Source organism: Protopterus annectens, chromosome 2.part1, assembly GCF_019279795.1.
Source record: "Protopterus annectens isolate FY-2018-M chromosome 2.part1, PAN1.0, whole genome shotgun sequence".
Taxonomy (NCBI): domain Eukaryota; kingdom Metazoa; phylum Chordata; order Ceratodontiformes; family Protopteridae; genus Protopterus; species Protopterus annectens.
The window spans coordinates 1,797,177,911-1,797,205,735 of record NC_056729.1 but is presented as its reverse complement, the minus strand read 5'-3'; the positions used below and the strand labels follow the sequence as shown (position 1 = coordinate 1,797,205,735).

Genomic DNA, 27,825 nt, shown 5'->3' with positions numbered 1-27,825 from the left:
GACCTGCTGCTAGATTCTTCTATCGGATTTTGAGTATCAGATTCTGTGACCCATATCACACTCACTGAGATATGCAAAACCCCAACTTGATGGCAGAGCTGTGAACTGTACTAAAATAACAATAATGATGTGCACATATTTTGTGTGTGACCAGATACCCCTCAGTGCAAAGAATATAACAAAGGCTTACCTTGAATGGTGAGGGTGGCACGGTCCTGGACTTGTCCATGTTTGTTGGTTGCACGGCAGATATAAACACCCTGATTCTTGAACTGCAAATTTTCAATTCTAGGTAGACAAATAAAACAAACAAAATACTCAGAAACTGTATACTAACTCTATGTATTTTCAAATGACATTATGTATAGCAAATTATACAACTGATGTCTTAAATATAACAGGCAGAGGCCTCAAAGCCTGAAACATGCTTCTTCAAAGAAAAATGTATATAGTATTACTCGCATTCAGAATTACTTAATACCTGAGAGTGCTCAAGCCCTTGCAATTGGTTGGTCACCTTTAACAGTACAAACTCGAAGCAGCACAAAAACTTTACACAAATTTAAAAAAATAATGTTTTCATGCATTTCCAAAATTAAACGTGGATAATATGGGAAAAAATATCAAGTAAACCATCTTACCAATGAATGGACCACAATACAAACATAAAACAAAAAAATATGACATAATAGTACTTTAACCACATGCAGTGAAGCATACACATGGTCGCTTACTCGTGTGGTAACCTTAACTCAGTTGCTTCCCCTAGCCCTAACTTTACACAGTACCCAGTACGCTGTAAAAAATACTTTCCTTAGCTCTACTATTACACAAAGCAGGCACACATTCACACATTACATATAAATATATATATATATATATATATATATATATATATACACATATATATATATATATAAACCCCAACCCTATATGGACAACATTAAATCTAACCCCTTACCTTGCCCTTACTCTAACCCTAACCTCCAAACACTCACACACACACACACACACACACACACACACACACACACACACACACACACACACACACTCTCTCTCTTACCCTTAATGACAAAACTTTTGGTATACTCAAAAGATTTAGCATTCGTTAACAACTCCACTTACCTGCATACAAGCAAAGGTCACACACCACAAAAATTGAGTTTCTCAACATTAACATTTCTGATATTCGATAGCAAGCATTTTCAAGAAAAAAAAATTCACTTCACTGAAATTAGCATATCGCCTACTCTGAGGTGATCTCTGCCCAACATATACAGCTATGTAAAACCCAGAGCTGTTGGACATGCTACACCTAAAGAAATTCCAATCCCTCCAAGCTACACACTCTTGGGACCTAAACCTTGTCACCACAATAAACAGGACACGCTGGAGGAATAGATTCCTGTCCCAGAGACTTCCCATACTGTGGAACAAGCTACCCATCTATGTCAAGCAAAGTTCTTCATTCGCACTCTTCAAGAAAAATCTTGATGAGTGGATGGGAAATAGGAAATACACCCCAGGGATCACTTCTGTGTCTCTGATGGACAGTGGCATAGAAAAATAACTTTCTTGGGTGGTGTAAGCTATGGAACCTTGCTGGCTAGGCTTACATAGGCCCTTGGTCCGATAGCCTAGTACCTACCTATAGATATATATATATATATATATATATATATATATATATATATATATATATATATATTTCAGTAGGTCAAAATGTTAAAATCCCCAAATTTAAAATGCCGAGATAAAAATCACAAATGTTTATAATACTGAAACTTTAAAAGATCAACTTTTATAATTTCGAAAACCGTCAAGTTAAATAACAGGAAAGTACTTATATGTGTATGTTAAAGTACACACATAAAGTTGGAACCCTAGGCTTTGGTTAAAGGTTTCCAGTATTAAAAATTGCAGCTTGGAGGTCAATTAATGAAATGGAGGAGGACATATGTCTTGGAAACTATGGTCTTTGAACACAGTCATCCAAGAACAGAACGTTGACTGTCAATTCCAGATTATACATAATTCCATTAAACTGCAGTCCTTGGTGAGGGCTACAATTACTGCTATGAAGAAGGACAAGGTTTGGGCAATGAAACATCCTAGCTTGCCCTGCTGCTTACATAATGAATGGGTTTATCTTTTAGTTACAGCACAGTAGAATAAAGTAGACAGTAAAAGAAAAACAAGACGAGGTTTTCCAGGAATCAGGTCAGTTGGACATATGACAAGTCAAGGTAAAACTAGTGGTGGAATTTCCTAAAGAAGTAATGGGCACAAACTTCAGAAACAGAGGACAAATACAGGCAAAACTGTCTTGAAACAGGACTACTGATCCGGATACTGAATGTGCAGGAGGACTAGAAAAGGGTAACTTTCTTAATGCATATGTACAGAGGATAAGTGCAAGAAAAATATGTTACAAAATAGGAAAAAATAAATGCATTCATCTTCACTGATTGGTATCCTGAAAACTAAACCAATTTCCAATGTAGAATAAACTAACTGTTTCACAACACCCTTTTTTTCTTACTTAAGTAATTAAAGGTATACACCTGACATGATTCAGTCTTCTGATCTTGTGGAAGTTGTTTTCATGTTTATGGTTATAAAACATGAAAAAAACATTTATTCCTGAAATCAATAAAAAAAAGCTATCATTAGAACCAAGAGCACTGTTGAACGACTCTCATAAAGAAACATTTATTCTTTGTTTACCATGACAAAATATTCAAGGATTTCTTTCTACATGTCCACCTTTCAGTGGCTCAGCCCATTCATCATTGCAATGGTTGTGAAAGATAATTACCACCATGTAGTAATAACTACATTATGAGACTAGCTTGAACTTTCCTAACCTAAAGAAAAGCAACACCAGTGGGGTGGGATGTTGGCATAATGGTTAAGGTGTTTACCTCACAAACACAAGGTGCAGGGTTTGATTCTCACTTGGGGTAACTGGCTAGGCTGAAAATGGCCCACAAGGGCAGTTAGCCTAGTAGTAATCTATGAATCATGGTCTATGAATCTATGAATCAGTAGATGGGAAACTTACTTAAACAACTGATAAGAGTACACTGAAGCTGCTCTGGTGGCAAAGAGGGATAAATCCCTGATGATGGCCCAGCTGACCAGGGTTCAAGTAGCAGCTTGGCTGACTGACAGAATGGCAGGGAAGGGATAAGCATACCCATTCAAGGTGGGAGGATATGTTCCCTAAGAGGAGGCATGGTTCAAAGACGGGCATTGCCATTGGATGTAATCAGTGAGCCTGGGGGATGAGAATAAAGAGTGGGTAGCTCACAGGTCATATAAACAAACAAAAAACCCTAGAGAGAAGCATATATGAGCCGAGCCCTCAGGCCACAGGACACTCTTAGGATTCATGACTGACTCCAGTAAAAAGTGGAATAAATCTGGGGGTTTGAAGAGTAGCTGGTTATCTCAGCATGGGCCTTGGGTACTGGGGACTGCGTTAGTAAACATGACGTGCGAGGTCACCAAAAAAAAAAAAAAGGAAAGTAGTACATCTATATCACTGCAATACAGCATAACCTGGTAGCATGCACAGTCTAGACCAGCTCCATGGCATGCAAAGACTAATCCCTGACTATGATCCAGAATACCCAGGTTCAATAAATAGGTCAGAATTAGCCTGGGAAGGCAGGAATGATGAGCCAGAGTCTGCCTGCCTCTCATGGGGGTGGAGAATCAAAGGGTACATGATCTGGGTTTCACTACAGGAACCCTGCCTTCAAGGGGATAGGGCCATTCAAGGGATGACCCTACATGTAGGGGAAGGGAATGTCTCATCCTTATATCTATTGAACCCCACCCCTTGTAATTTGGTAGGTATGCAGAGGAACAGGCTGCGTTGTAAAAAACAACAAAGGATGAATCCAGTTTGGTGAAGCTGGATGATACCCTACGCATATTACTCATCTCTGCCTTAATGACGAGTTAATGGGCCACAGGGATCTCTCCTCCAGGAGAATGAATGAAAACATGAAGAACATGCAAACTGGGTGAATGGATGGGGGAGACTCATTGGTCAATGATCACCTGGTGGGAGGGGTGGTGAAAGAAAAAATATAAACTTCTGCAAAGACTGCTATGGGAAATGTACTGTTACAAAAAGGGGTGCATAATACACAAGGGATAATTAAAAAAAACAGTGTTGTTAAACACCCCTTTGTGTAACTCAATAAAGTTGCCTACTTGGCCATTGTTATGTTATCAGTTGGTAAACCCAGGTGAATTTGTGCCCTTAAAAAATAAACTTTTAAAAAAAGAAACCCTCTTGATTTTAAAGTATGGTACTTTGGAGCCTCAGGGTCTCAACAAGGAATGTAATTGGAAGTATGTGATTTAAATTGTATGCTTAATTGATTAATTGTCTTGTGCAATATGCTGTATTTAAGTAAAGAGCGTTTTGTAGTGTTTTTACTCTTGGAAGGCTGTGCAAGCCGAGGCGCTAAGTGTTTCATTAAAATTGCTTACTTCTTGAATCGGTGATCTTGGTGGTATTTTAAAATTTTACTTTTTGCCTTTTTTAAAGTTGTATTTGTTGTTAAACCCAGCAGTGTCTACTGTGACCCCACTCTGTAACAATGCATGTCTTCAACTCAGCAATTTGAATTCACCGATGATGAACTCATTAATGTCGGTTTCCTATTTAAACTCACTGCAACTGTAACATTTATCTTTGCAAGTGCAGTGATTTAGTGTGTCTGGTCTTTTCTCTACACATGTGCAAACATGGAGTTAGTATACATAAGTAGGGGGTGTGCGGCTGGAAGGGGAACTTGCCCTCCCTACAAGCAATGTTTTTCTTTTCTTTTTTTTTATCAATATAAGGTTTCAGTTGATTGATTACTTAAGCATATTTTCCTTCTGATGGAACCTTCATTTAGATTACGTTTGGATAAGCAGAGGAAGTATGTCTACAGCTGAGGGGTGCACACTGTGTCAGTATTAAAGTACTGAAGGTGATACCTGAGTTTCAGTGAGTTATACAGGTCCAGGAAGGTTCTGAAGAAAAGAATGAGCAGAGATGCCGGCCTGCCTCTTCCAGTTCGGTGGGTGTGGGAAATCTTGCTGCTGTAGTTAACTCTGGTTTCATGTCGAGACATCAAAGGTAATAATTACAGCACATGGGGGAAAAAAAGAAAAGCCTAATTTTGTTTTTGTGAGGGGGGGGTCAAGTCCTCTTGCACCCTCACACACTCTTGCACCCTCACACCCTCTGGGCTTACATATACCAACTCTAAGATCATGCAGTTATGGAGAAAAGAGCAAACTCCTCTGTTAGAGAAAGGAATTTTGATAAACAGCAGTCACACTTTTGTGTTCGCTGAAATTATGTTCAATGACATGACCTGCTCCCGTTAGTCTTGGGGGGAGGCAGGTAAAAATGTAGCAGAAGTTCAGTTGAGCACAGAAGGAGAAACTACAATAATCACGAAAAAGCATGTACAGCCACAAAGTGCATGGGGCAAGTGGAAATAGATATACTAAAAATAAATGTCAGAAGGTTTGCTTAAGCAAAATTCAGTGACAATTTTTTACATAAGGGGAACACGGTAAAAAAAATTGTTCTGACTACATAAATGTTTTGGGAGGGGGGGACACGACACACTTACTTGTGTAACATAAAGTCATATTTCCCCAAAAGATGATTGAAAGAGCACACTGTTGATCTCAACACAAGGCATATAAGCAGAATTTGTTTTGCAGGGAGCAAGGCCCTACACCTACATCTCTGTTACATAATATAACTTCAGGGTCACACAAGCTTGTAGACAAGGGTTTTATCTTCTTCCTCAAATCTGCGTATTCTCACAGTTGTAATACTTAGGCAGCAGGATTGTTTGAGAGGTTACCCCTGCAAAAACAAATATTTTATCTCCCTGTACCAGAATGGAGGACATACTTAACAATAGCCGCGTTTTAGGTGGAATTAGCATTTCAGGGAAATAACAAGCAAACAAACTTGTTGTTTGTTTGCTTGTTATTTCCCTGAAATGCTAATTCCACCTAAAACGTGGCTTTTCAGTGCTTCTGTGGATCCCTAGTGATATCTGCACTGCTTACTGTACTTATTTCCTTGTTTCACTTGAAAGAAAGTTACTGTTTGTTGTTTTTGCATTTAAGTTACCTGGCACTTGCTCACTAAAGCAATTATATAAGTCAGCACTAAAAAATTAAAAGTACTACACCCTCACAAACTCCCCTTGAGTACCTTGTTCCCCATTAGCCCTTTTTTTCAATTATAAAGGAATTCCCAATACTATTCTAGCATGTCCAAAGGTCAGTTGTCAATCTCCTCTCCGGTCCAGCTGGTAAATCTGGGAATCTTGAGGCAATGTTACAACTGCCTCATGTACACAGACAACCCTCTCCTCCTCCCAACAAATTCCAACACATGTGAGAGATGCAACCATATAGCCGAACTGGAGGCTAAGCTCTCTCAACTCAGTACTGGCATAACCAGTCAGGAGGAGAAGGAAACCACACTCACTACAATTCCAGTCTCACATAGACCTACCACAACAGCAAACCAAAGAAATAAGCACACAAAAACATACTCGGAGGCTCTAAATAAAAATCTGCCTAAGCAGCAGAGACCTCCAAAGCAGACACCCAAGCAACCGCTACCGCAAAACAAAACACATGCAACACATAGCTCACAAAGTCAGTGTGCCAAACAGTCACAGCCCTTAAGGCTAAACAACACACCTGATACACTTGTGATAGGTGACTCTATCATCAGGCACACTGACGTCCCATTCACCAGGCTGAACAAGGAGAAGGTCATGGTGAGTTGTCTGTCGGGCGCTAGGATCCGCCACATAACACAAGCACTCAGGTCACATAACACAAGCACTCAGGTCACTCCAAGGCAAGTACAAATATGACTCAGTCATTGTCCATGCTGGTGTGAATGACCTGAGATGTACCTCCCTGGACTACATGAAAAGAGACATAGAGGAGCTCTCTGAGCATGTAGCCCAGGCCGGTATGACCCTGACCTTGAGTAGCATCTTACCCTCACCAAGAATGATGCCACAATATGAAGACAAGATGATCAATTTCAACAATTGGCTTAAGTATTGGTGTCATTCAAAGGGGATCCAATGCCTGTCAGCCTGGGATGACATGCTCGACAAGCCACGATGCTTCGCTAGGGACGGCTTGCACCTGTCACCCCTGGGCTTTTGGATATTGGCAAAGACTCTTGCTACCACCATAATGCCTTTTTTAGGCAAGGCTCAAAAGACAAACTCACCTCCATAGGTATCACAAGGGATAAGAAACTAAGAGTAATGTTACTCAACGCCAGAAGTCTAAACCTCAAGATGCATGCACTCGAAACTCTCCTTAGCATGGAGAACATCGATATCTGTGCAGTAACAGAAACCTGGTTCAAGGCTCCTGAGAGCACCCCAGCACTACCAGATTATACCTCATACCATGCTTTTCGGCCCCAAAACTTGGACCGAACCACAAAAGGAGGGGGAGTATCAATATTCGTCAAAGATACCCACACCTCCAGGTTGGTGGCACAGCACGAAGCATCAGAGACTATCCATGTGCAACTAACAGTGGGTAAAACTGCCTTCCAGTTTATAGCCTGCTACAGACCACCCTCCCAAACCCAGGAACCCCACTCGGCCTTCCTAAGAACACTGGAAAATATGAAGGTCTCACCAAACACCATTATATTGGGTGACTTCAACTACTCAAACATAGACTGGGAGCATTACTCTAGCTCCAACACCCTAGACCAAAGGTTCCTAGAATTTATAAACTCAAATGCTATGGAACAACTTGTTACCACTCCCACAAAAGGGGAAAACATAATGGACCTGATCATCACCAACATGGGGACTCTATGCTCCAGACCAGAAGTGTATCCCTCACTGGTAAGATCAGACCATAAACTAATCTCACTGGATATTCACATCCCGACCCCACCCCTGCCCAGAAAACCACAGTGAAAAACTTCTCTAAAGCAAATTTCACACTCCTCAAAACCGAGGTGGAATCCTTCAAAGCCCCCAGGCCTGTGGAAAATATGGCCCAGACCGCAGAATCCTTTATAAACGCATTCTATGAACACCTTCAGGAATGCATGGATCATGCAATCCCAAATAAAACCAAGACCCAGTCCTCCAAAGGCAGACGTCCTGTCTGGTGGACCCCAGCCATAAACAAACTATACAATAAAAGGAGGAAGCTACTACATGACAGAGCAAAATCCCAAAAAGGGAAGGCATCTCTGATCAGTATTAGCAAAAAACTACGGGCACTCATAAAATCGTCTAAGGCCAGCTTCGAGAGAAAATTTGCACAGGACACTAAGGATAATCACAAGGCTTTCTTTAGTTATGTTAGGAACCTGGGTGGGAATTCCCAGATATGCTCAGAATTAGTCCAAAATGACAAAAAATACACCGAACCCACAGACATTGCCAACATCCTAGCTGACAGGTTCAGCGCAAACTTCTCCCCCCCCTCCCCACCAAAAGGGCAAATATCTATCCCAGCAGAGTGCTGCCCCCCTGACATCTCAGATGCTCAGGTAAGAGCCGCCCTCTCCAAAGCAAAAAACACAGCATCAATGGGACCGGACGGTGTCCTGGGCTGCATCCTACATGAACTCCAAGACGAGCTAAACCCAAACATAAAACTACTGTTCAATCTCAGCCTTACTACAGGATATGTACCCAAGGAGTTGCGTACAGCAACAGTGGTCCCTCTCCACAAAGGTAGTGCCTCAACGGATCCTGGAAACTATCGCCCCATAAGCCTGACTAGCTTGGTCTACAAAGCTATGGAAAGGATCATCATGGACCTCATAAATAAAGATATTGGGGACCTACAGACACTGGATCCTACCCAGTTCGGCTTTGTTAAGGGCAGATCCTGCCTCTTAAACCTGGTTGATTTCTTTGAAACAGTCACCAAAGCCATTGACGAGGGGAAGGTGGTCCACACAGCCTACCTAGACCTCACAAAAGCCTTTGATACAATACCCCACTCGGGCATTATAGATAAGCTCACCAGCTTAAATATAAACCCCTATGTCACTAGATGGGTTGCAAACTGGCTCAAGGACAGAACCCACATGGTTAGAATTGCTGGAGCCATGTCAGACTCCAAACCAGTTACAAGTGGCGTCCCACAAGGCTCAGTCCTGGGACCTCTCTTGTTCGGTATATATTTCTCGGAGGTACAGGCCAACACAGAAGGACTGTGGCTGACCAAGTTTGCAGATGACTGCAAACTGGGCGCCATAATCGATTCTCCAGCTGACACAATCATTCTCCAAAAGGGCCTCATAGAAACAGACAACTAGTGCCAGAGCCATGGCCTCAAGCTAAATGCCAAAAAGTGTATAGTCATCCCCTTTGGCAAAAACAAAGTGCCCCCAAATTACCACATAGGTGGTAATCCATTAAGTACAGAATAAGTAATTAGGGACCTGGGGATCCAAGTTGATAGCAATCTCTCATTTGACAACCATGTGGCCAAAGTGGTTAGAAAAAATTTTTATATAGCCTACCTAATCATGGAGGGATTCACATCTAGATCAGGGGAGGTCATCATGCCTCTTTACTCATCCCTCATCAGGCCCATAATTGAGTACAATGCCCCTTTTGGGATGTACCTTACCAGACACCTGCAGCAAATGGAAAGACCCCAAAAGCACCTCACCAAAGAGGATCAAAGGGCTCAAACAGATGCCATATGCTGCCCGGTTAAAGAAACTCCAGCTCTACTCAGTGGCATACTGCCTGCTCAGAGGCGATCTGTACCTGACGTATAAAGCCACGTCCAACCCGGAGTTAATGGACATGCTGCACCTTAGAAAATCCAAATCCCATCGAGCTACGCGCTCGAGAGACTTGAACCTCAGCACTGAAATAAATAGGACATGCTGGAGGGACAGATTCATAACCCAGAGGCTCCCTTCACTCTGGAATAAAATCCCAGTCCAGGTTAGGCAGAGTCCCTCATTGACTCTCTTCAAGAAGAATCTTGATGAGTGGATGGGAGATCATAGGTTTACTCCGGGTATCACTTCTGTGTCACTGTTAGACAGAGGCACAGTATACTAACCTCGAAAAAGGGCATAGCAAAATTAATTTAAAATGGGTGGCGAAAGCCAAACACACTCTGGCTAGGCTTATAAATCCCCTAGGGCAGATAGCCTAGTATGAACCTATGAACCTATGAACCTATAGAGAGTTTATTATTATATGTAGAACTACAAGTCAGGTCATGCCACATTTGGTGCAGGGGTGTGTGTGTCTGAAAGAGAGAGAGAGAGAGAGACTCTCTCTCTACTCCAGGACCATAGCCATGTGGGACTATACTCTTTATCCTGTGTGCAATGAGCTCCAAAGTTGATTAAGGACGCTACAGAGAATAATGCCCGTGAATGGAGGGTGTGGATTCTACTTCCAAGATATAAATTATTTCTTAACAAAAAATGTCTTTCATGAAGACTAACTTCAAAAGGTCATTTTCACTTAAATGAATTTCAGTGAACTTTGCTTTGAGAAGCAGACCTGCAACTACAACAATATAAAACTTACCCATCATGGAATATGATGTTTGCTTAGATGCCATGATTAGCTCTCACCATTGCTGGGGTGGGGGGTGGGGGGGGGCAGCAAGATAAGATAACAAAAGCATTCAAAATTAGTAATTAAACAGATCATATACAAGCTAATTTTTTTAATTATATCAAAGGATGACAGTAAGGTGTGATAAAAAGACATGCTTTATAACAGTTTTACATTCAAACCAAGTGCTCTACATTGAATACTATAAAATGGTGACACTGATGCAATGATTTGGTGGTAACATACCGCAAAATGTTGCCACGGATGCTATGATTTGGTGGTAAATCTCCTCCTTCCTTCAGCCATTCAATTTTAGGTTTAGGTTCTCCAGTGGCAGAACATGTGAACTGCACTGTTCCTCCAACACCCTTCACCTCTACTCGTGGGGAGACTTTCACAGCCAAGGGTGCTGCTAAAATAAATACAAGTTATTTACAATACAAAGTTTACAGTCCTGAAAAAACAGAAAAATAACCAGACGATACACATTGAGCTCTAATTGCTAATACAGCAAACTAGAAAAAGTACTAATACCAACGGCAAATAAAATAATTTTAATATTTTTTTCTGTTTTCCCCACTATATAAAAAATTGGACTTCATCAGAAAACCTAGTACATGAACATCAAGAGTACATATAACATTAATATGTCATATGATGGGTATCATGTAACTAGGTCATACCGATTTTCTTAAAGAAAGAAAAGTCTTTTACCAAATATTATCTCAGAGGTCTTGACTTCACTTTTAATAGTAATATGATCATTCAGAGCTGGGGATGATCAGCATTTAATTCCAATTGCCATTAAAGTTCTTTTTCATCTAATAAAGAATCAAAATCACCTCCCTTCTGATCTACTTTAACATAATCCAATACTCAAAAAAATACCTTTTTAAAACCAACACAATTAAAAACCTGGCGATATAAAACATTATTAATATCTTTTAGAAGAAATTGCTAACAATGTTCATGAATTCTTTGAAATAAAGTGTGAAATGTTTTACCAATGTAAAAACAGTTATACACTAAGCTCTAAAATGAGACAAATAGAATAACCAAGATTTCCAACCCCACAAGCTTGTAGACTACTCAGAACTTACTTGCCTTGGATTATAATGCTCTCCTTCATAGCATAAGAAATTTGGAGAAAGGCTAAAGTATGGGGGGGGGGGGGACAAATTTTAAGTATTGCTCTTCTAAACTTAGAAAGTTGATAGAATAAGAGCATTTGAGTTAGGATGCATTTTCTGAAGGCTATCAAGTCTGAAGCTTAAATGTATATCATTTAGTGACATCAATCCTCAGTGATTTGCTAGAAAACCAGAAATTTTATGAGGAACAGGCCAAAAATATGAAGCACAAATCTGGACATTCTGCACAAATCAATACAGTTGAGAAGTACACTTGGAGTAGTAGGTTCATTGGTATAAATTAGGTCTAGTCATGCATCCCAAATGTATACAAGTTTTTTTAGACATAGAGGTTATTTTAGGGGGTATATGTAAACTAGTGTATGATCTACAGATGCTTCTGTGCATTAAAGACACAGATGTTATAAATGGGGTGAATTTCTGATTTAGAACAAACAGAAATGACCAGCACCATAAAAAAGAATAAAACAGGATACTGATAAATCTCTTTATTAAATCATCACAGTTACACTGGTCCCGACACAACAGTATCTTCTTCAGTATCATGAAAAATACTCATTATCTCATTAAATACGAAAATGGTGCAAAAAAACCACATAGTCTATTAATTTAAAGGGGGAACAACCACCGATTTAAAATATTTTCACCTAACTGCATCACCAATTTTAATTACAAACTATGAATAATATAAACAATAACCATTTCTTAACAAAATGTTTTTGTACATTGGCAATGAAAAAAAAATGAGGGTTATGCACTACCTATATCACTGCCAATGCTGAAAAAAATACACTGGCATTTTCAGATATGTTTGTTAGGCAACTGGAAATACATTATGTACTCTCCTGTCAAGGAGCAAATGGATATTTAAGCACTGTATCTAACATCAATAACTTAACCCCCAATAAAGGGTTTGTGACAACTCAACAGTACAAAACCAGCAAAATCTGTTTTGATCCAATAAAGGTATTACATACATAAAGTGTGTTTTCCAGTGTCTTTGTGTTTATTTTCTACATGTACTATCATCCTAGATTAGACTGAAGGGTACAAATATGTCTTCCTTTCCATCCCAGTAAACAATTGCAGTACCTGTACTATGAAAGCAGCCCAAGATCCTGACAAACACACTAGACAACACAGCATACAAAGTCTTGCAGCATAACTACCTCACCAGAGAGACTTCACCTGCTATGTTTGGACATCTCTCTCTCTCTCTCTTTCCTCTGTTCTAGCAACAGGCCCTATAAAAATGAACAAGTATATTTACTTACACTTAACTTTGACAACAGCAGTGGTGTGAGCCCTGCCAACTTTATTCTTTACTACACATTTGTAATTCCCAGCATCTTCTGCAGTGGCTCCATTAATTTGCAAGATGCCATTACGAACTGTGCTCCTGGATGGCAAGCTGCCGTCTTCCTTCGTCCACTCATATGTGATGGGTGGGGTCCCGTGGGCAAGGCACTGCAAACTGATTGCATCTCCCACGCGAACTGAAATGTCATCAGGCAGTACGGTGGCATAAGGTGGACCTATAAAGGGAAAACAAATAAGTTAATTTTCATATAATACTTTTCCTGCTCCAGTGGTCTGGATACCAGCATGATAAGTCCTGCACATCACAGGTCCTTTCAGACTTGTACTTTAAGGCAGGGATAAAGATGGTGCAACGGAAGGACTGTACTTGTTATGTTAACATTGGGTTGCCCAGCTGGGCAAAGCCTATTCATACTGCTACTGCAGGATAAAAAAACGCCACATTAAAAAAAAAGAATAAAAAAATACAATAAATCACAATGTAAACCAGCAATCATACACAGAGTAGTGAATAGCAGCAATGTTGCAAACTAAAAAACATCACACATTCGATCTGCAGTAAACAAATAACATACTGAAAACTGAAAACTTTGAACTCTTCAAAACCCAGCTCCATTCCTACCTCTCCCATAGTTGGAAGTGCGATTGCACTATAACTAACATCCTTAATACGTAATCACATTTATCACATTCAGTCCCATTTTTCCTTACTCACCAGGGATTAATCCCTTGATAACTACATTCAGATCACGATCTGGCATTTCTAACCGATGAACAAAGTCTACTCTCTACTACTGTTCTCAACCTACAACCATGTAAATATGTGTTATACTTTGTATATATGTTGCAGTTCTACTGTGCTTAGTTTGCTATTAACACCTACAAGTTGTTTACTGTACCTTGTGCAACTGTGTACTGTATTTTTACGAAACTCTTAATGTTTATAGCAGACATACAAGGACACGCTACTATTCAAGATTGTGGGATGCAAGAAATATCTCTATGTTAAGCCTGAAGGCATAACAGGAAGATGAAAAGGTAACAAGGAAGACTAATATTAATATAAGAGAAAGAAGAAGGGAAGTCTGGGAGCGTTAAAAGAAGGCTTACAGAAAAAGCAGTAATTAAAGGACAGCTAAAGGAAGTAACACAAGGTATACAGATGAGTGCACACGTCAGAGAGCAGCTTGGAAAACAAATGGATAAGTTATTCCATACATAAAATAGGATCATAGTCATCTATGCAGAGACACCAATTTTATAACATATTGCATAAAGTTTCACCGGAGTAGATAGTTTTGTCTCTGCTGCACAATGCTGTAAATTTAAGATAAATTCTTAAAAAAAAACTGTGCATAACATCTCCCATCTCTATGCTTAGTAGCTGGAATAATAGTTCTAAGAAATGCTTCCTGTTCCTAATTTTACATAATCTCCTAAATGGACAAATCCAACTTTCCCACTTAATGCAGATAAGGAAAACTTTCTCCACACATCACCTGTTTTTAAATATTGCACACATCTAAGTTCTTCTCCTGTGTAATCCAAACGCAAACTACCCTTCATAGGACTAAATTAAAAAAAAAAAAAACTGACACAATTTTTGAATTTATCTCCTGGACCGAGAAAAGTGGGGTGATTTAACATAAGCAATCATTCACTAAACTAGCTCCAGCACACCAGAATTCTCTAATAAAGATAATTACTACAACTAAAACACTTAAACTATTCAAGAAAAACCTGAAACATCTTAAACACACAAGCTAATCTACTAATACAATGATAGGGCAGCATCTTTTCTTACCTTTTTTCCATTCTTAAAAAATTCATAACTTCTTTATGATGACAGAAAGATTCATAGGTTCATAGGTAGGTACTAGGCTATCGGCCCAAGGGCCTACGTAAGCCTAGCCAACAAGGTTCCCTGGCTTACTCCACCCAAGAAAGTTATTTTCCTGTGCCACTGTCAAGCAGAGACACAGAAGTGATCCCCGGGGTGTATTTCCTATTTCCCATCCACTAATCAAGATTTTTCTTGAAGAATGCTAATGAAGAACTTTGCTTGACATAGATGGGTAGCCTGTTCCAGAGTATGGGAAATCTCTGGGACAGGAATCTATCCCTCCAGCATGTCCTGTTTATTGTGGTGACAAGGTTTAGGTCCCTAGAGTGTGTAGCTCTGAGGGATTGAGATTTCTTTAGGTGTAGCATGTCCAACAACTCTGGGTTTGACATAGCTTTATATGTTAGGCAGAGATCACCTCAGAGTAGGTGATATGCTACGGAGTACAGCTGGAGTTTTTTGAGGCGGTCAGTGTAGGGCATTTGTTTGAGGCCAGTAATCCTTCTTGTGCGGTACGTCTGTGGCCTTTCCGGCTGCTGCAGATGTCTTGTGAGGTACATTCCAAAAGAGGCGTTGTACTCTATAATGGGCCTAATGAGTGTCGACTAGAGGGGAACAATGACCTCTTTTTTCCTGGATGAGAACCCTTTTATGATGAGGTGTGCCACGCAGAAGGACTTCCTGACTACTGTGGCGATGTGACTATCAAAGGAGAGACTACTGTCCACCTGGGTCCCAAGGTCTCTTATCACGCATTCGGTGTTAAGTAGACTGCTGCCTATGTGGTAGTTCATGGGTACAGAGTTTTTACCAAAGGGGATGACACTGCACTTTTTGGCATTGAGCTTGAGGCCATGGCTCTGACACCAGGCATCTGTCTCAGCGAGGCCCTTCTGTAGGATGTCCACATCATTTGGGGACTTGACTATGGCTCCTAGTTTTCAGTCATCTGCGAACTTCAATAGCCAGAGGCCTTCTGTGTTACCTGTGCTTCAGAGAAGTAGATAGCAAACAGGAGAGGTCTCAGGACAGAACCCTGTGGTACTCCACTTGTCACTGCTTTGAGATCAGATTTGGAGTCTGCAACTTTTACAGTTTGGGTTCTGTCAGTGAGCCATTTGGTAACCCATCTTGTGACATAGGGATTTATACCTAGTTTAGTGAGTTTAGCTATAATTCCAGAATGGGGGATGGTGTCGAAAGCCTTGGCGAGGTCAAGATAGGCTGTGTGAACCACCTTACCCTCATCTACGGCTTTGGTGACTGCCTCAAAGAAGTCGATCAGGTTCAGGAGGCATGATCTGCCTTTCACAAACCCGAACTGGGTGGGATCCATAGTTTGGAGGTTATCAATGTCTTTGTTTATGAGTTCCATGATGACATGTTCCATGTTCCATGGCCTTGCAGACCAGGCTCATCAGGCTAATTAGTCGAAAGATCCCAGGATCAGTGGTGGCTCCCTCTTTATGGAGTGGGATAACTGTTGCTGTGTGCCATTCAGTGGGCACAAAGCCTGATATGAGGCTATTATTGAACATGGTGCTTAAGTCTGGAGCCAGTTCGTTCTGAAGTTCGTGCGGTCTGGGATGTTATCTGGTCCCACGGATGCTGTGTTTTTGGCTTTAGAAAGTGCAGCTTTTATCTGCGTAGTTGTGATTACAGGGACTCTGCATTGTTCCTGTACAGATATGGGCCCTTTAGGGGGTGAGAGGGGGGTAAAGTTAGCACTGAACCTATCTGTCAGGATGTTGGCAATATCAGTTGGTTCTGTAATTTTCATGCCTTTGTGCTGTAACTCAGAGCAGATCTGGGTGTTGTCAATGTGATTCTTGACATAGCTACAGAATGCTTTGTGGTTGTCCTTGGAATTAGTGGCAATTTTGTTTTCGTAGCTAGCTTTGGAGGATCTTATAAGGGATCTCAGCTTCTTACTGAGGCTGACCAGGGAGCTCCTCCACTCATGGGATTTTACTCTCTTTTGCAACAGTTTCTTCCTTCTGTTTGTTTATGGCAGGGGACCACCAGATTGGCTTCCTTTTTTTGGAGGATAGTGTCTTGGTTTTGTTTGGGATAGCACGATCCATACACTCGTGTAAGTGCTTATAGAGTGCATTTGTGTAGGATTCAGCAGTTGTAACTGTATTGTCCATCTGCATGGGTGTCATGAAGTTCACCACTTCTGTCTTAAGAAGCATGAAGTTGGCTTTGGAGAAATGTTTTACTGTGGTTTACTTAATGGGGGGTGGGGGCAGGATGTGGATATCAAGGGTGATTAGCTTATGGTCAGATCGGACCAACGAGGAGTTGACTTCAGGTGTGGAACACCGGTCGCTCATGTTGGTAATGACTAGGTCTAGGATATTGTTGCCCCTGTATGGATAAGTTGATCCAGGGCATTGGAGTTTATGAATTCCAGAAAGCGTTGCGCTAAGGAGTTGGTACACGAGTAGTTTCCCAGTTAATGGTGGGGTAGTTGATGCCACCCATTATTAGGTTGTTTGGTTGAACACTAATATTTTCCAGTACATCAAGAAAAGGGGAGTTGCAATTCTGGGGCATGGTGGAGGATCTGTAGCAAGCTTCAATTTGGATTGCAGTTTTGTCCAGAGTTAGTTGCACTTGATAATGTCATATTTATGTATACCTATTGCAGATGGGCATACACCGTTTGGCCCACTCACCCAGTTAACAAATAAAATAAGTAAACAAGCAAACAATGATCTCAACCTCAGTGACACCAAAAATAAGGTCTGACAAACATGAAAACAATAAAACCTACAAAATGACTACAGCAGGACCAAACTATATGCACTACTCCCCTGTCATGGGGCAGTTTAGCCAGCTAATCTTGTGCTAGTTTCCTTCACCAGTCATGAACCAGAAGTACCTAACTAGGTTAACCAACCTACTGATAAGCTTACTTTGTACACAGTATCCAGAAGGCCTTTTCTCAGCAATGGCCTATTACACTCCACAGATAAAGGTTGTTAGTCAGGAAAGGCCTCCTTTTTCAAAGGATATACTTCTTCATTTATTTATGAAACACAATCAGTAATGACACAGTGGTTTCACTGTCAGTGACACTGCAGGAAGCACAATTGCCTTTGGCACTGGAACAACAGAATACTGTGGGTTCCATTCCTTGTCCAGGTGGCTTAACTGTTGACACTACAAGTACAGCAGTATAGGTACTGCACTCCTGAGTGTCATCCTTCGAAAGAGACATTATAGGACCACAGGATCTTAGGAGCTAACAGCCCTAGAACCCCCGGTTTTCCCATTATCAATGACCACAGATTAGAATGGCATTGGTATACACCTGTGCCTTAGGGCATCTACAAACTACCCTGTCCATAAAGGCCACAGGCAACAAGCCGGGCTGAATCTGTGATTTTGCATTCACTGGTCCAAACTGTGCTAAACTGAGGTCCCATCTGTTTGATTTGGTGGTAGCTCAGGTACATGTAGGGGATCTCAGGCACCTAACAAAAATGTAGGGGAAGATCCTTCAATGCCTTGGCCAAATTTCCCCTAGTAGTCTAGTGAGACTAACCCGGTCAACAAAGGATAAAAATAAACAAATAAATAAAAAATAAAATGAACTAAAACAATGATGCTTCCATTCACTAAAAAGAAGGCAATTTCTGATGTAGCATGCCATTTATGCTAAGTAAACAAAATAAATCAGCTACAGATGAGGAAAGAATCCAACATGGGATTTCTGGACTTGAAGAAACCATAAGTCAAGACCCAAAGAAAGCTGATTTTTGCAGTCTTGAAAACTTTTCAAAGTCCCATGAATATTTGTATAATTAGTGCAGGCTATGTACATGAACCTAATGACACAAGTACAAACAGCCTTTGGACTAACAGGGGGGTTCCCTGGGGAACTGACTGTGCACCAGGCTTCAGCTCTGACTCTATTGTTGTTAATGCTGGTGATGGACTACATTAGCAAACAGGTTGGAGGGGACAGATCAATAAAGTTGCTGTATGCAGATGATGTGTCATTACAAGCAGACTCTGAGCAAGAACTTAAGTAAAAGATAGGTGAATGGAATACAAAACTAAACGCATATAAGATGAAACTGAGTACAGATAACACAGCTGTAATGGCAGTAAATGGGGGAAATCAGAAGAAGTTGAAAACTAAGATAGAAAGTGTATGACCCACTGGAACTCATACATGTGAAACTCACCATAAACAGGTTGTTGTACCATATCCTAGCAAAGTACAGTTGTGTACACTTACCATAAATGTAGATGTTCGAATGTATTCACTGTTGCAGTCATTACAGTTGGGTAATCTGCTGGCAGGTTGCCCTCAGTCGGCCTGAATTCCAAAGTCTTGGGTCCCGCGTTGGTTGCTGTCTCCTCTTCCATGACGTCAGGTCGTCAGGGGTATAAAACAAGCAGCCAACGCCATTTTCTTTAGTTTTTCTTGCCCCAGATGTCAGGTGCCCCCAAAAAGGTAGCAAAAATATATATATAAAAACTATATATACATGCATCAATACAAACTTTACCTTCATCTACAAGCAAATACACCACATAGGTTGTAGAAGATAAAGAAGGAAAGATAAACTCCAGAATGAAAGGGGGATGGCGGGCGGGTAACCTGGACTGCAACAGTGAATACACTCGAACATCTACATTTATGGTAAGTGTACACAACTGTACTATGTTCTTCGTGTTTCACTGTTGCAGTCATTACATTTGGGTAGAATCCCGAAGCTATGGATGGGAGGCTGGAGCTAAACAGCATTAGGTGCGGCTATAAGGCCCTGCAGAACTGCAGTGGCAAAGCCTGCCCTGGACTTAGAGAGGCAAATGATAATGCTTTGTAAAGGTGTGAACAGAACTCCAAGTAGCAGCCTCCAGAATGTCTGGTTGGTACTCCTCTGAGAAAGGCTGCTGAAGTAGCTGCAGCTCTGGTGGAATGAGACCTAATGCCTTGGGCACAGGTTTGCCATGGTGTAAGTAGCAGAAACGAATGCAGTGGCTTATCCACTTTGAAATAGTCTGCTTTGAAATTGCCTTTCCTTCTGATCCTGCAGCATATGACACTAGTAATTGCTCAGTTTTTCTTAGAGTTTTAGTACTGTTCAAGTAGAATCTTAGCTGTCTGTGTACGTCCAAGGAATGCAGAATTCTCTCCCCCTTACTCTGCGGATTTGGATAAAAGGTTGGCAGATGAATAGTTTGGTTAAGAGCCACATTGGAAACCACCTTAGGCATAAATGAAGGATTTGTCCTCAGAGACACCCTGTCTGGGTAAAATACGATAAAAGGCTCCACAGCCATGAGTGCCTGCAGCTCTGAGACTCTTCTTGCTGAAGTAATTGCTAGTAGCAGAGCTGTTTTCCATGATAAGAACTTTATATCAGCAGTAGCAGCTGGTTCAAATGGAGGCAGGGTGATCTTTTCCAACACATAATTGAGGTCCCATGCTGGTATTGGTGATCTTCTAGGAGGCCTTACATTTGTGGCTCCTCTAAGATACTGCTTTAGTAAAGGATGAGAAAAGATTGGTGGCTCTATTGTAATGAGCCGAAATGGCAGAGGCATGGGTTTTGATTGATGAGAAAGATAGGCCTTTGTCAAGCATCTCAGTCAAGTATTGCAATATCTGAGGAATATTTGGTTCTGCTGTATCAGTTCCTTGTGCTTGATTCCAAGCACAGAATCTCTTCCATTTATCAGCATAAGACTTTCTAGTACTAGGCCTTCTGGCTTCCAAAATGACATCCATCACAGCTTTACTGAGAGGTGTTGTTTGTATGCCTACATGATCAGCCATGCTACCAAGTTCAGTGTCTGGAGTTGATTGTGCAGGATCTGATTGCTTTGCTGGGACAGTAGTTGAGGTCTTTGAAGTAAGGTCCAAGCTGGGTATTGAGACAAGTTCCTTAGGATTGGGCACCAGTATTGGCAGGGCCAGTCCGGGGCAATTAGTATCATCTTTGGTTTCTCTTGTCTGACTTTTAGTAGGACCTTGGGAAGAAGAGGCAGAGGAGGAAAGGCGTAAACTGATAGGTTTTTCCAACTGAAGGATAGAGTGTCCACTTTCCATGCTTGTCTGTGATAAGTCCTTGTGCAGAATCTTTTCAATTGATAATTTTGAGGAGAGGCAAATAGATCTATGTCCGGGCTCCCCCATTTCTTTGTTATCATGCTGAAGACTTGTGGATCTAGTTTCCACTCGTGAGGGTCCATAAGGTTTCTGCTTAAATTGTCTGCCAGAGTATTTTGTTTTCCTGGCAGGAACTGAGCTTGAAGATGTATTTGGTAAGTCAAAGCTGTGTCCCACAGTGCCATGGCTAATCTGCAAAGGGGATATGAGTGTGTGCCCCCCTGCTTGTTTATATACCACATAACCATGATGTTGTCCGTCTTTATTAGTAGTTGTCCTGGATGAAGTAAGTCCTTGAAGGCTGTCAGGGCATTTTGAACAGCTAGCATCTCTTTTTGGTTGATATGTAGATGCATTTGTTTTGGGGTCCATATGCCCTGAATGCATCTTCCCGCCATGTGGGTCCCCCAGGCATAATCTGATGCGTCTGTTGTTAAGGTTTGGCTGGCAGGGGGTAGAGTGAAGGTCCGTCCCATGTTTTGGTGACATACCTTTGCCCACCATAGAAACTCCTGTTGTAGGCAGGGAATGAGAGGAATCATTGTTTCCAGACTGTGACAATGTTGACTCCATAAACTTTTTGGGTACCATTGAAGTTTCCTCATATGCAGTCTTGCACATCGAATCAGTAGGATGCAGGATGACATGAAGCCCAAAGCCTGCAGAGTTTGTCTTGCAGATAACTGTTTTTTTGTTGCCATCAGTTTGAAGTAAGTAGTCAGTTGCCTTTGTTTGTCTGGCGTGAGGTAAGCCATCTGGGCAGTTGTATTCAAGCTTGCACCCAGGAATGTTATCTTTTGAGAGGGTACCAGTTGTGATTTATTTTCGTTTATTGTGTACCCTAGGCATGTTAGAAGCCTTTTCATAAACGCCAGGTGTTGAAGACGAATGTCCTTGTTCTCTGCTTGAATAAGACAGTCCAAGTAAGGATATATTTGTATACTTCTTTGTCTGCAAAAAGCAATTACTGGTGCCAGGCACTTTGTAAAGACCCTGGACACAGTAGATAAGCCAAAGGGCAGTGCAGAGAATTGGTAATGCATTAAGCCAGCCTTGAATCTGAGGTATCTTCTGCACAACTGCTTTATTGGGACATGCAGATATGCCTCTTTTAGGTCTAATGTCACCAGCCAAGCATTCTTGCCCAGCATGGGCAGAAGCTGCTGCAAAGTCAGCATTTTGAATTTTGGAATGTCCAGGTATGTGTTCAAAATTGATAAATCCAGTATTGGCCGCCAGACCTTGTCCTATCTGGGTACCAAGAACAGTCTTGAGTAAAAACCTTGTCCTTTTTCCTGTTCTGGTACTGGCTGAATGGCCCCCATATCCATGAGGGATATAACCTGTTTCTGTGCCTCTGCCCATTGATTTTTTGGCAGATCCGGCCAACGTTTGCCATTGGCAGAGTATGGAAGTGGAATCTGTATCCCTGTGATACTATGTTTAGCACCCACTTGTCCTGGGTTATTAACTGTCAACTCTGAGCAAAATGTTCTAATTTTCCCCCTAAGGGTGCTGCCAAAAGGTAAATGCTTGGTGAAGGCAGAGGGAAGTCATTGGGACTGTTTTCTGTAGGTTTGCGCTTAATCTCCTCCAGATTTGGAGGTAGAAGCGCCCCATTGCTTTGTCCTGTAAGAATCTTGTGCCTGGTATCTGGAACCCTTAGGGTGTCTGGATTTGCCTCTTTGAGCTCTGTCTGACACAGGAAAGGACCGATTTTTTCTAGGCCAGTGTCTACTGAATCTTGGTGGCTTCACTTGCAAGAAGTCTTTTACAATTTGCATAGACTTAGCTTTGTCTTCCATCTTTAAAACCTCTTCTGCCTTAATACCAAACGGCGTATCATGCTGTAAAGGTGCATCCAGTAATTTAGCTTTAACATGATCAGGAAAATTTTGCTCTTTTAGCCAGGCATGCCTTCTAATCACAGATCCAGTAACTGCGGCCCTGCAGAAGGCCTCTAAGGAATCAAAATCACACTGCAAAGTATGCTTTCCAACTTGTTCAGCTACATGCAATAATTCCTGCAATTCTTTATTTTCTGCACATTCAGAAATCAACATAATTTTCTGTTTCAGCAATCCCATAACATGTTGTTGATACTTGAGCATGTGAAACTGGCAGTTTAAGGCCCTAAATGCCAAGGTTGCAGATGCATAAACCTTTTTTCCCCATCTATCCAGTGCCCTTGAATCTCTGTCAGAGGGGGTAGGATTTTTGGCTGTTGAGGCCTTAACTTCCTTTGGACCCTATGAAATAGTTTCAGGATCAGCAGCAGGGTTTCTAAATAAATATTTGTGTGAGTCAGGGACCCTGTAATATCTGTCAGGCTTGCTGGGAGCCGGAGGTAAGGAGTCAGGGGTCAAGCTCGACTCCAAAAACACATCATCCACAATGTTTAAAACAGGGGGTATGGCTAAAGGCCTGTACTGAGGGAGAAGAAGGAAATCCCTGAGCCTCTTTTTTGATTCTGAGAAATCTTGACTCTCCCAGTGAAAATGCTTCCTCAACGTATGCAAGGTTTCTCCAAATGAATAATCCTCAGGGGATGATGCAGATGGTATAGACTCCTCTGCATCAGAATCCTCAAAGGGAGGTATAGATAATTCCTGATCAGAAGAGGAATCAGAAGAAATAGAAACCTGATCTGAAGATTCATAATCAGTGTCTTGCCTAGGCCTCTTATCAGGATGGGGATGGGAAACTCTGATCATGGTAATAAGGTCTTCAGCCATCTTGATCATCTGTTTTTAGGCATAGTGGCCTGTGCACGTGGCTCATGCGTCATTTTTTTAGTTTTAGAAGTTGCTTTTGTCTTTGGTTTTTGCAGCTGTCGTTGGTTTGATATAAAAAGTTGAGGTCTGAATACACCCTCAGAAGCCGGTGCCTGCTCAGTGGCTCCGGACCCATCCCAGGGAGATACATCCATGGGTCCAATACTTTGAGTATCACTTGGCGTGCCGGACTCCACCTGGGTCTTGGTAGGGGCCTACGACTCGAAAGTATCGGGCATCAGGGGCTGTGAAAGCACCTCACTGAGTACCGGCGAACTGGCAACTGGCTTAGGAGAAGCTTTGTCTTCGGTTTTGGACCTCGACTGTTTGTCTCTGTCCTTTTCTTTGCATTTTTTATGTACTCCGGTAGTCGGATTGCTATCCGATGACATTTCTGGGTAGTTAAATCTGTTTCCAAAATATTTTGAGGCAAAAATATACCGACGCTTAATAGTGCGTTGGTTAAATCTAGCACAAAATCGACAGCCAGGCACGTTGTGATCAGGGCCTAGGCAAGGAATACAGTATAAATGGAAATCCTTATGAGGTATTTGCTTCCCACAAGTAATACAGTTATTAACTTTTTCTGACATCGGTATGGAGCAAGAAAAAAGTTTCCCCAACGGGGTACTTAGCTTTAGTGAAGACTTTGGTTTTGAAACTCAAAACTGGAATATTTCAGGAGTTGGCCGACCGGCACTTGCGAAATGCTTCTGCTTCGGGCACCGCGTGGCAAGAAAGACTAAAGAAAATGGCGTTGGCTGCTTGTTTTATACCCCTGACGACCCAACGTCATGGAAGAGGAGACAGCAACCGATGCAGGACCCAAGATTTTGGAATTCAGGCCGACTGAGGGCAACCTGCCAGCAGATTACCCAAATGTAATGACTGCAACAGTGAAACATGAAGAACATCATACAGGTCGCCCTCCATGTCCTAGGAAACCCATACTACTTATCTTAATGTACTAGAGTCTCTCAAAGTTCAACTCAATACAATACTCATGGGGATCCTCAACTCCCCTGCAGACACTAGCATTTTTCAAAAAAGTCTATCTTTGACTAACAAATGGTGCCAAAGCCATGGTCTTAAACTCAATGCTAAGAAATGCATAATTGTATCCTTTGGGAAATCAACCATCCTGGCAAATTACCATGTTGGTAAAATTACCCTAACAGTCGACCCAGTGGTCAGGGATCTGGGTACATATGTAGACAGTAGACTTACCTTCGTCCACCACATAGCCACAGTAGTGAGGAAGTCCTTTTATGTTGCACAACTTATAAGTACTGGTATGGCATCTACTTCCAAAGAGGTCATTATCCCACTGTACTTTACTCTTATCAGACCAATCATAGAATACAATGCTCCCTTGGTATGTACCTGACTAGGCATATGCAGAAACTAGAGCAACCTCAAAGGTTCCTTACCAAAAGAATACAGGGTATAACAAACCTGCCTTATGCAGAGCAGCTTAAAGCCCTTTCCCTCTACTCAGTCTCCTATAAACTGGTGAGGGGTGATCTATGCCTGGCATACAAGGCATCCACAAACCCCACACTTATGAATCTCCTACATATTCATAAGTCAAAGGTCTAAGTCTAAGGACCTGAATTTTGTCTGTGCCTTAAACAGAACACGTTAGAGAGACAGACATGTATCCCAGAGACTACCCCTCCTATGGAAAAGGCTTCCCATCCATGTGAAGCTGAGTTAGTCTATTACCCAGTTTAAGCACAACCTAGACAAGTGGATGGTGAATAGGACATTTACACTGGGCCTGGCACCCATGTCCTTTCGGTAGCTTATAAATGCCTGGCTCTCAATGTCCTATTTGGATGCAGGACATTATTATTCTTTTGGGAAATCTTGGCTAGGCTTAGGAAGGCCCCCACAGGTTGTTAGCCTAGTAACAGTCTATAAATCTGTGAATATAAGTGGAACAGGTTATCAGCTTCAAGTACCTGGGAGGGATGGTTGAGGAGAAGGGAAGTCTGAATGAGGAGGTCAAAGCTAGAATCAGAGGAGCTGCAGCCAACTGGCAGAGAGTGTCAGGGGTAGGGTATGATAGAGGAATGCCAAAAAAGCTGAACAGTAAGCTGTAAAAAAACTGTGGTGCAACCAGTAATACTGTATGGTACAGGAACCTGGGCAATAAAGGCAGAGCAGTTGAGGAAGCCAGAGGTGATGGAGATTAAGTGCCTGAGATGGGTGACAGGATGCATAATTGTGGGACAGACGAAGAAATGAAGTCATCACAGCAGAAGGTCAGTTGCAGAGATGGTCGAGAAGAACAGATTATGGTGGTTTGTGCCTATGTGCAAGAAAGCAGAAGGCAATCTTGTGAAGAAGATTTAAGACAGACAGGAGAAAGGCAAGTGGAAACTAGGGTGTCCAGCAAAGAGATGTATGGACGTAACAGAAGATCTTCAACAGTCAGGAATGACTGCCAAAGAATGTAGGAGAGTGGCATTGAACTGAGAGATGGTGACAGTTGACATGGCACCCTGACCTCATGTAGAAAATAGGAAAAAGTAGCTGCTGATGATTAAATGCAGTCATAAAATGTCACACTTTCAGATGCTCATACAGTATTATTAATATTTTATCTCTATTTGTAAAAATTACCATTTTTCGCAAGTCCCCAATGAAAATAATAATTTTTGTATTATTTCTTTTTCTTTTCCTGTGATTGTCAACCATCTGGTCTGACTGCTATGGACAAGACCAATTTGCTACCACTACTACAAGGAGAGGGAGCAGATCACAGCATAAGCTTCAACCAAATAGCCATCAAGGCGTTCTCTTATGTCGGCCTACTTCCCCATTGTAACTTGGACTGCCTACCCAGTAAGGTGAGAACATGCTATCTATGTGCTTCTAATACGTATGATGATGGTGAGAACATATTTGCTGCTCTCTGCTCTCAGCAGATTTAGGCTCCCCTCCCCTCCTGTGCACTGTATCTTCAGATGGGTGTCAAAAATGCCGACTATTGAGTTAAGTCCATCCATAAGGATCAGTGAGCCTATGTCAGCTGCCCCCCCCCCCCCCCCCAAGCCAACACTTCCATCTTCTGGTCACACTCAGAATACTATTCCCCTGTGCTATGGAAGCAGCCTATCCAATGAAAATGAGATCTTCTCAGATGGACTGCTTTGATAGTTAAAAATAAGTAAATTACTGGTTCAACTGTGTTATGACTGCGGTGGTGGTGCTGCGGTAGCATTGTCGCCTCACAGTAAGATGTTGTCCTGTTCGATTCTCAGCTAAAGCGTCTTCTGTGTAAAGACATGCATGAGTGGGCGTACCTTCGTTGAAGGTTGTACGTCGGGGCTGGCAACTCGGTATGTAAAAATCTACTGCCAATCATTAGCGGACTGGAGTTCCGCTGTGGCGACCCCTAACCGGGAAAAGCCAAAAGATACAACAACTGGTTCAACTGTGTTAAAAAAAACAGTTCAGCCGCAGCTGTTCCTCTGACCTGTGGTTGAACCTCTATGTTAGATCAATTTGAACTGTGCACAGTTGAAGCAATTACCGGCAAAGTTGTGATCAGCCCACAAAGGAGACATTTTATTTAAAGGGACAGTCCCAGGGATTTTTTGTTTTGATTCAGCCTTTGTTTAGATTTTAGGTTTGCCTTTCTGAGCATGCTCACCTTTGGCTGAGGGGGGTGGGGGAAGAGTGCCCTGAAGGAAGTTTCAAAGGTGTTAGCCAAATTCCATCTCAGATTGCAGTTGTACTGACAACAGCTCGCCATGTGAGCCATTAATTAGTTTAATCTGTGCATTTTACCCATTGAGAAAATTAGCCTCTCAGGCATTTTATGACCTGACTCCTGCTGCTACTCCAGAAAGCACATCAGTAACACAAAGCTTTTTTAAAAAACATTAGTAAACAAAGTTTTTTGTTTCTTTCATTTCATGTTTTATTCTGTGGTGATTGTGAATCCTGG

General features: G+C 41.7%; 1 protein-coding gene across 11 annotated transcripts in view; it reads right to left on the bottom strand.

The window, feature by feature from the left end:
* The window catches only part of HSPG2 (heparan sulfate proteoglycan 2), a 2,126,006-nt gene that overhangs the window by 336,471 nt on the left and 1,761,710 nt on the right, over positions 1–27,825 (bottom strand). For 10 of the 11 annotated variants that reach the window (XM_044063227.1, XM_044063230.1, XM_044063231.1 and 7 more), the window contains 3 exons: positions 13,072–13,332; positions 10,893–11,058; positions 191–288 (listed from right to left, as the gene is read on the bottom strand). In XM_044063227.1, coding sequence (XP_043919162.1) covers positions 191–288; positions 10,893–11,058; positions 13,072–13,332 — 525 coding nt within the window. The remainder of the gene's footprint in view (positions 1–190; positions 289–10,892; positions 11,059–13,071; positions 13,333–27,825) is intronic. The other variant, XM_044063228.1, reaches the window with a different exon arrangement.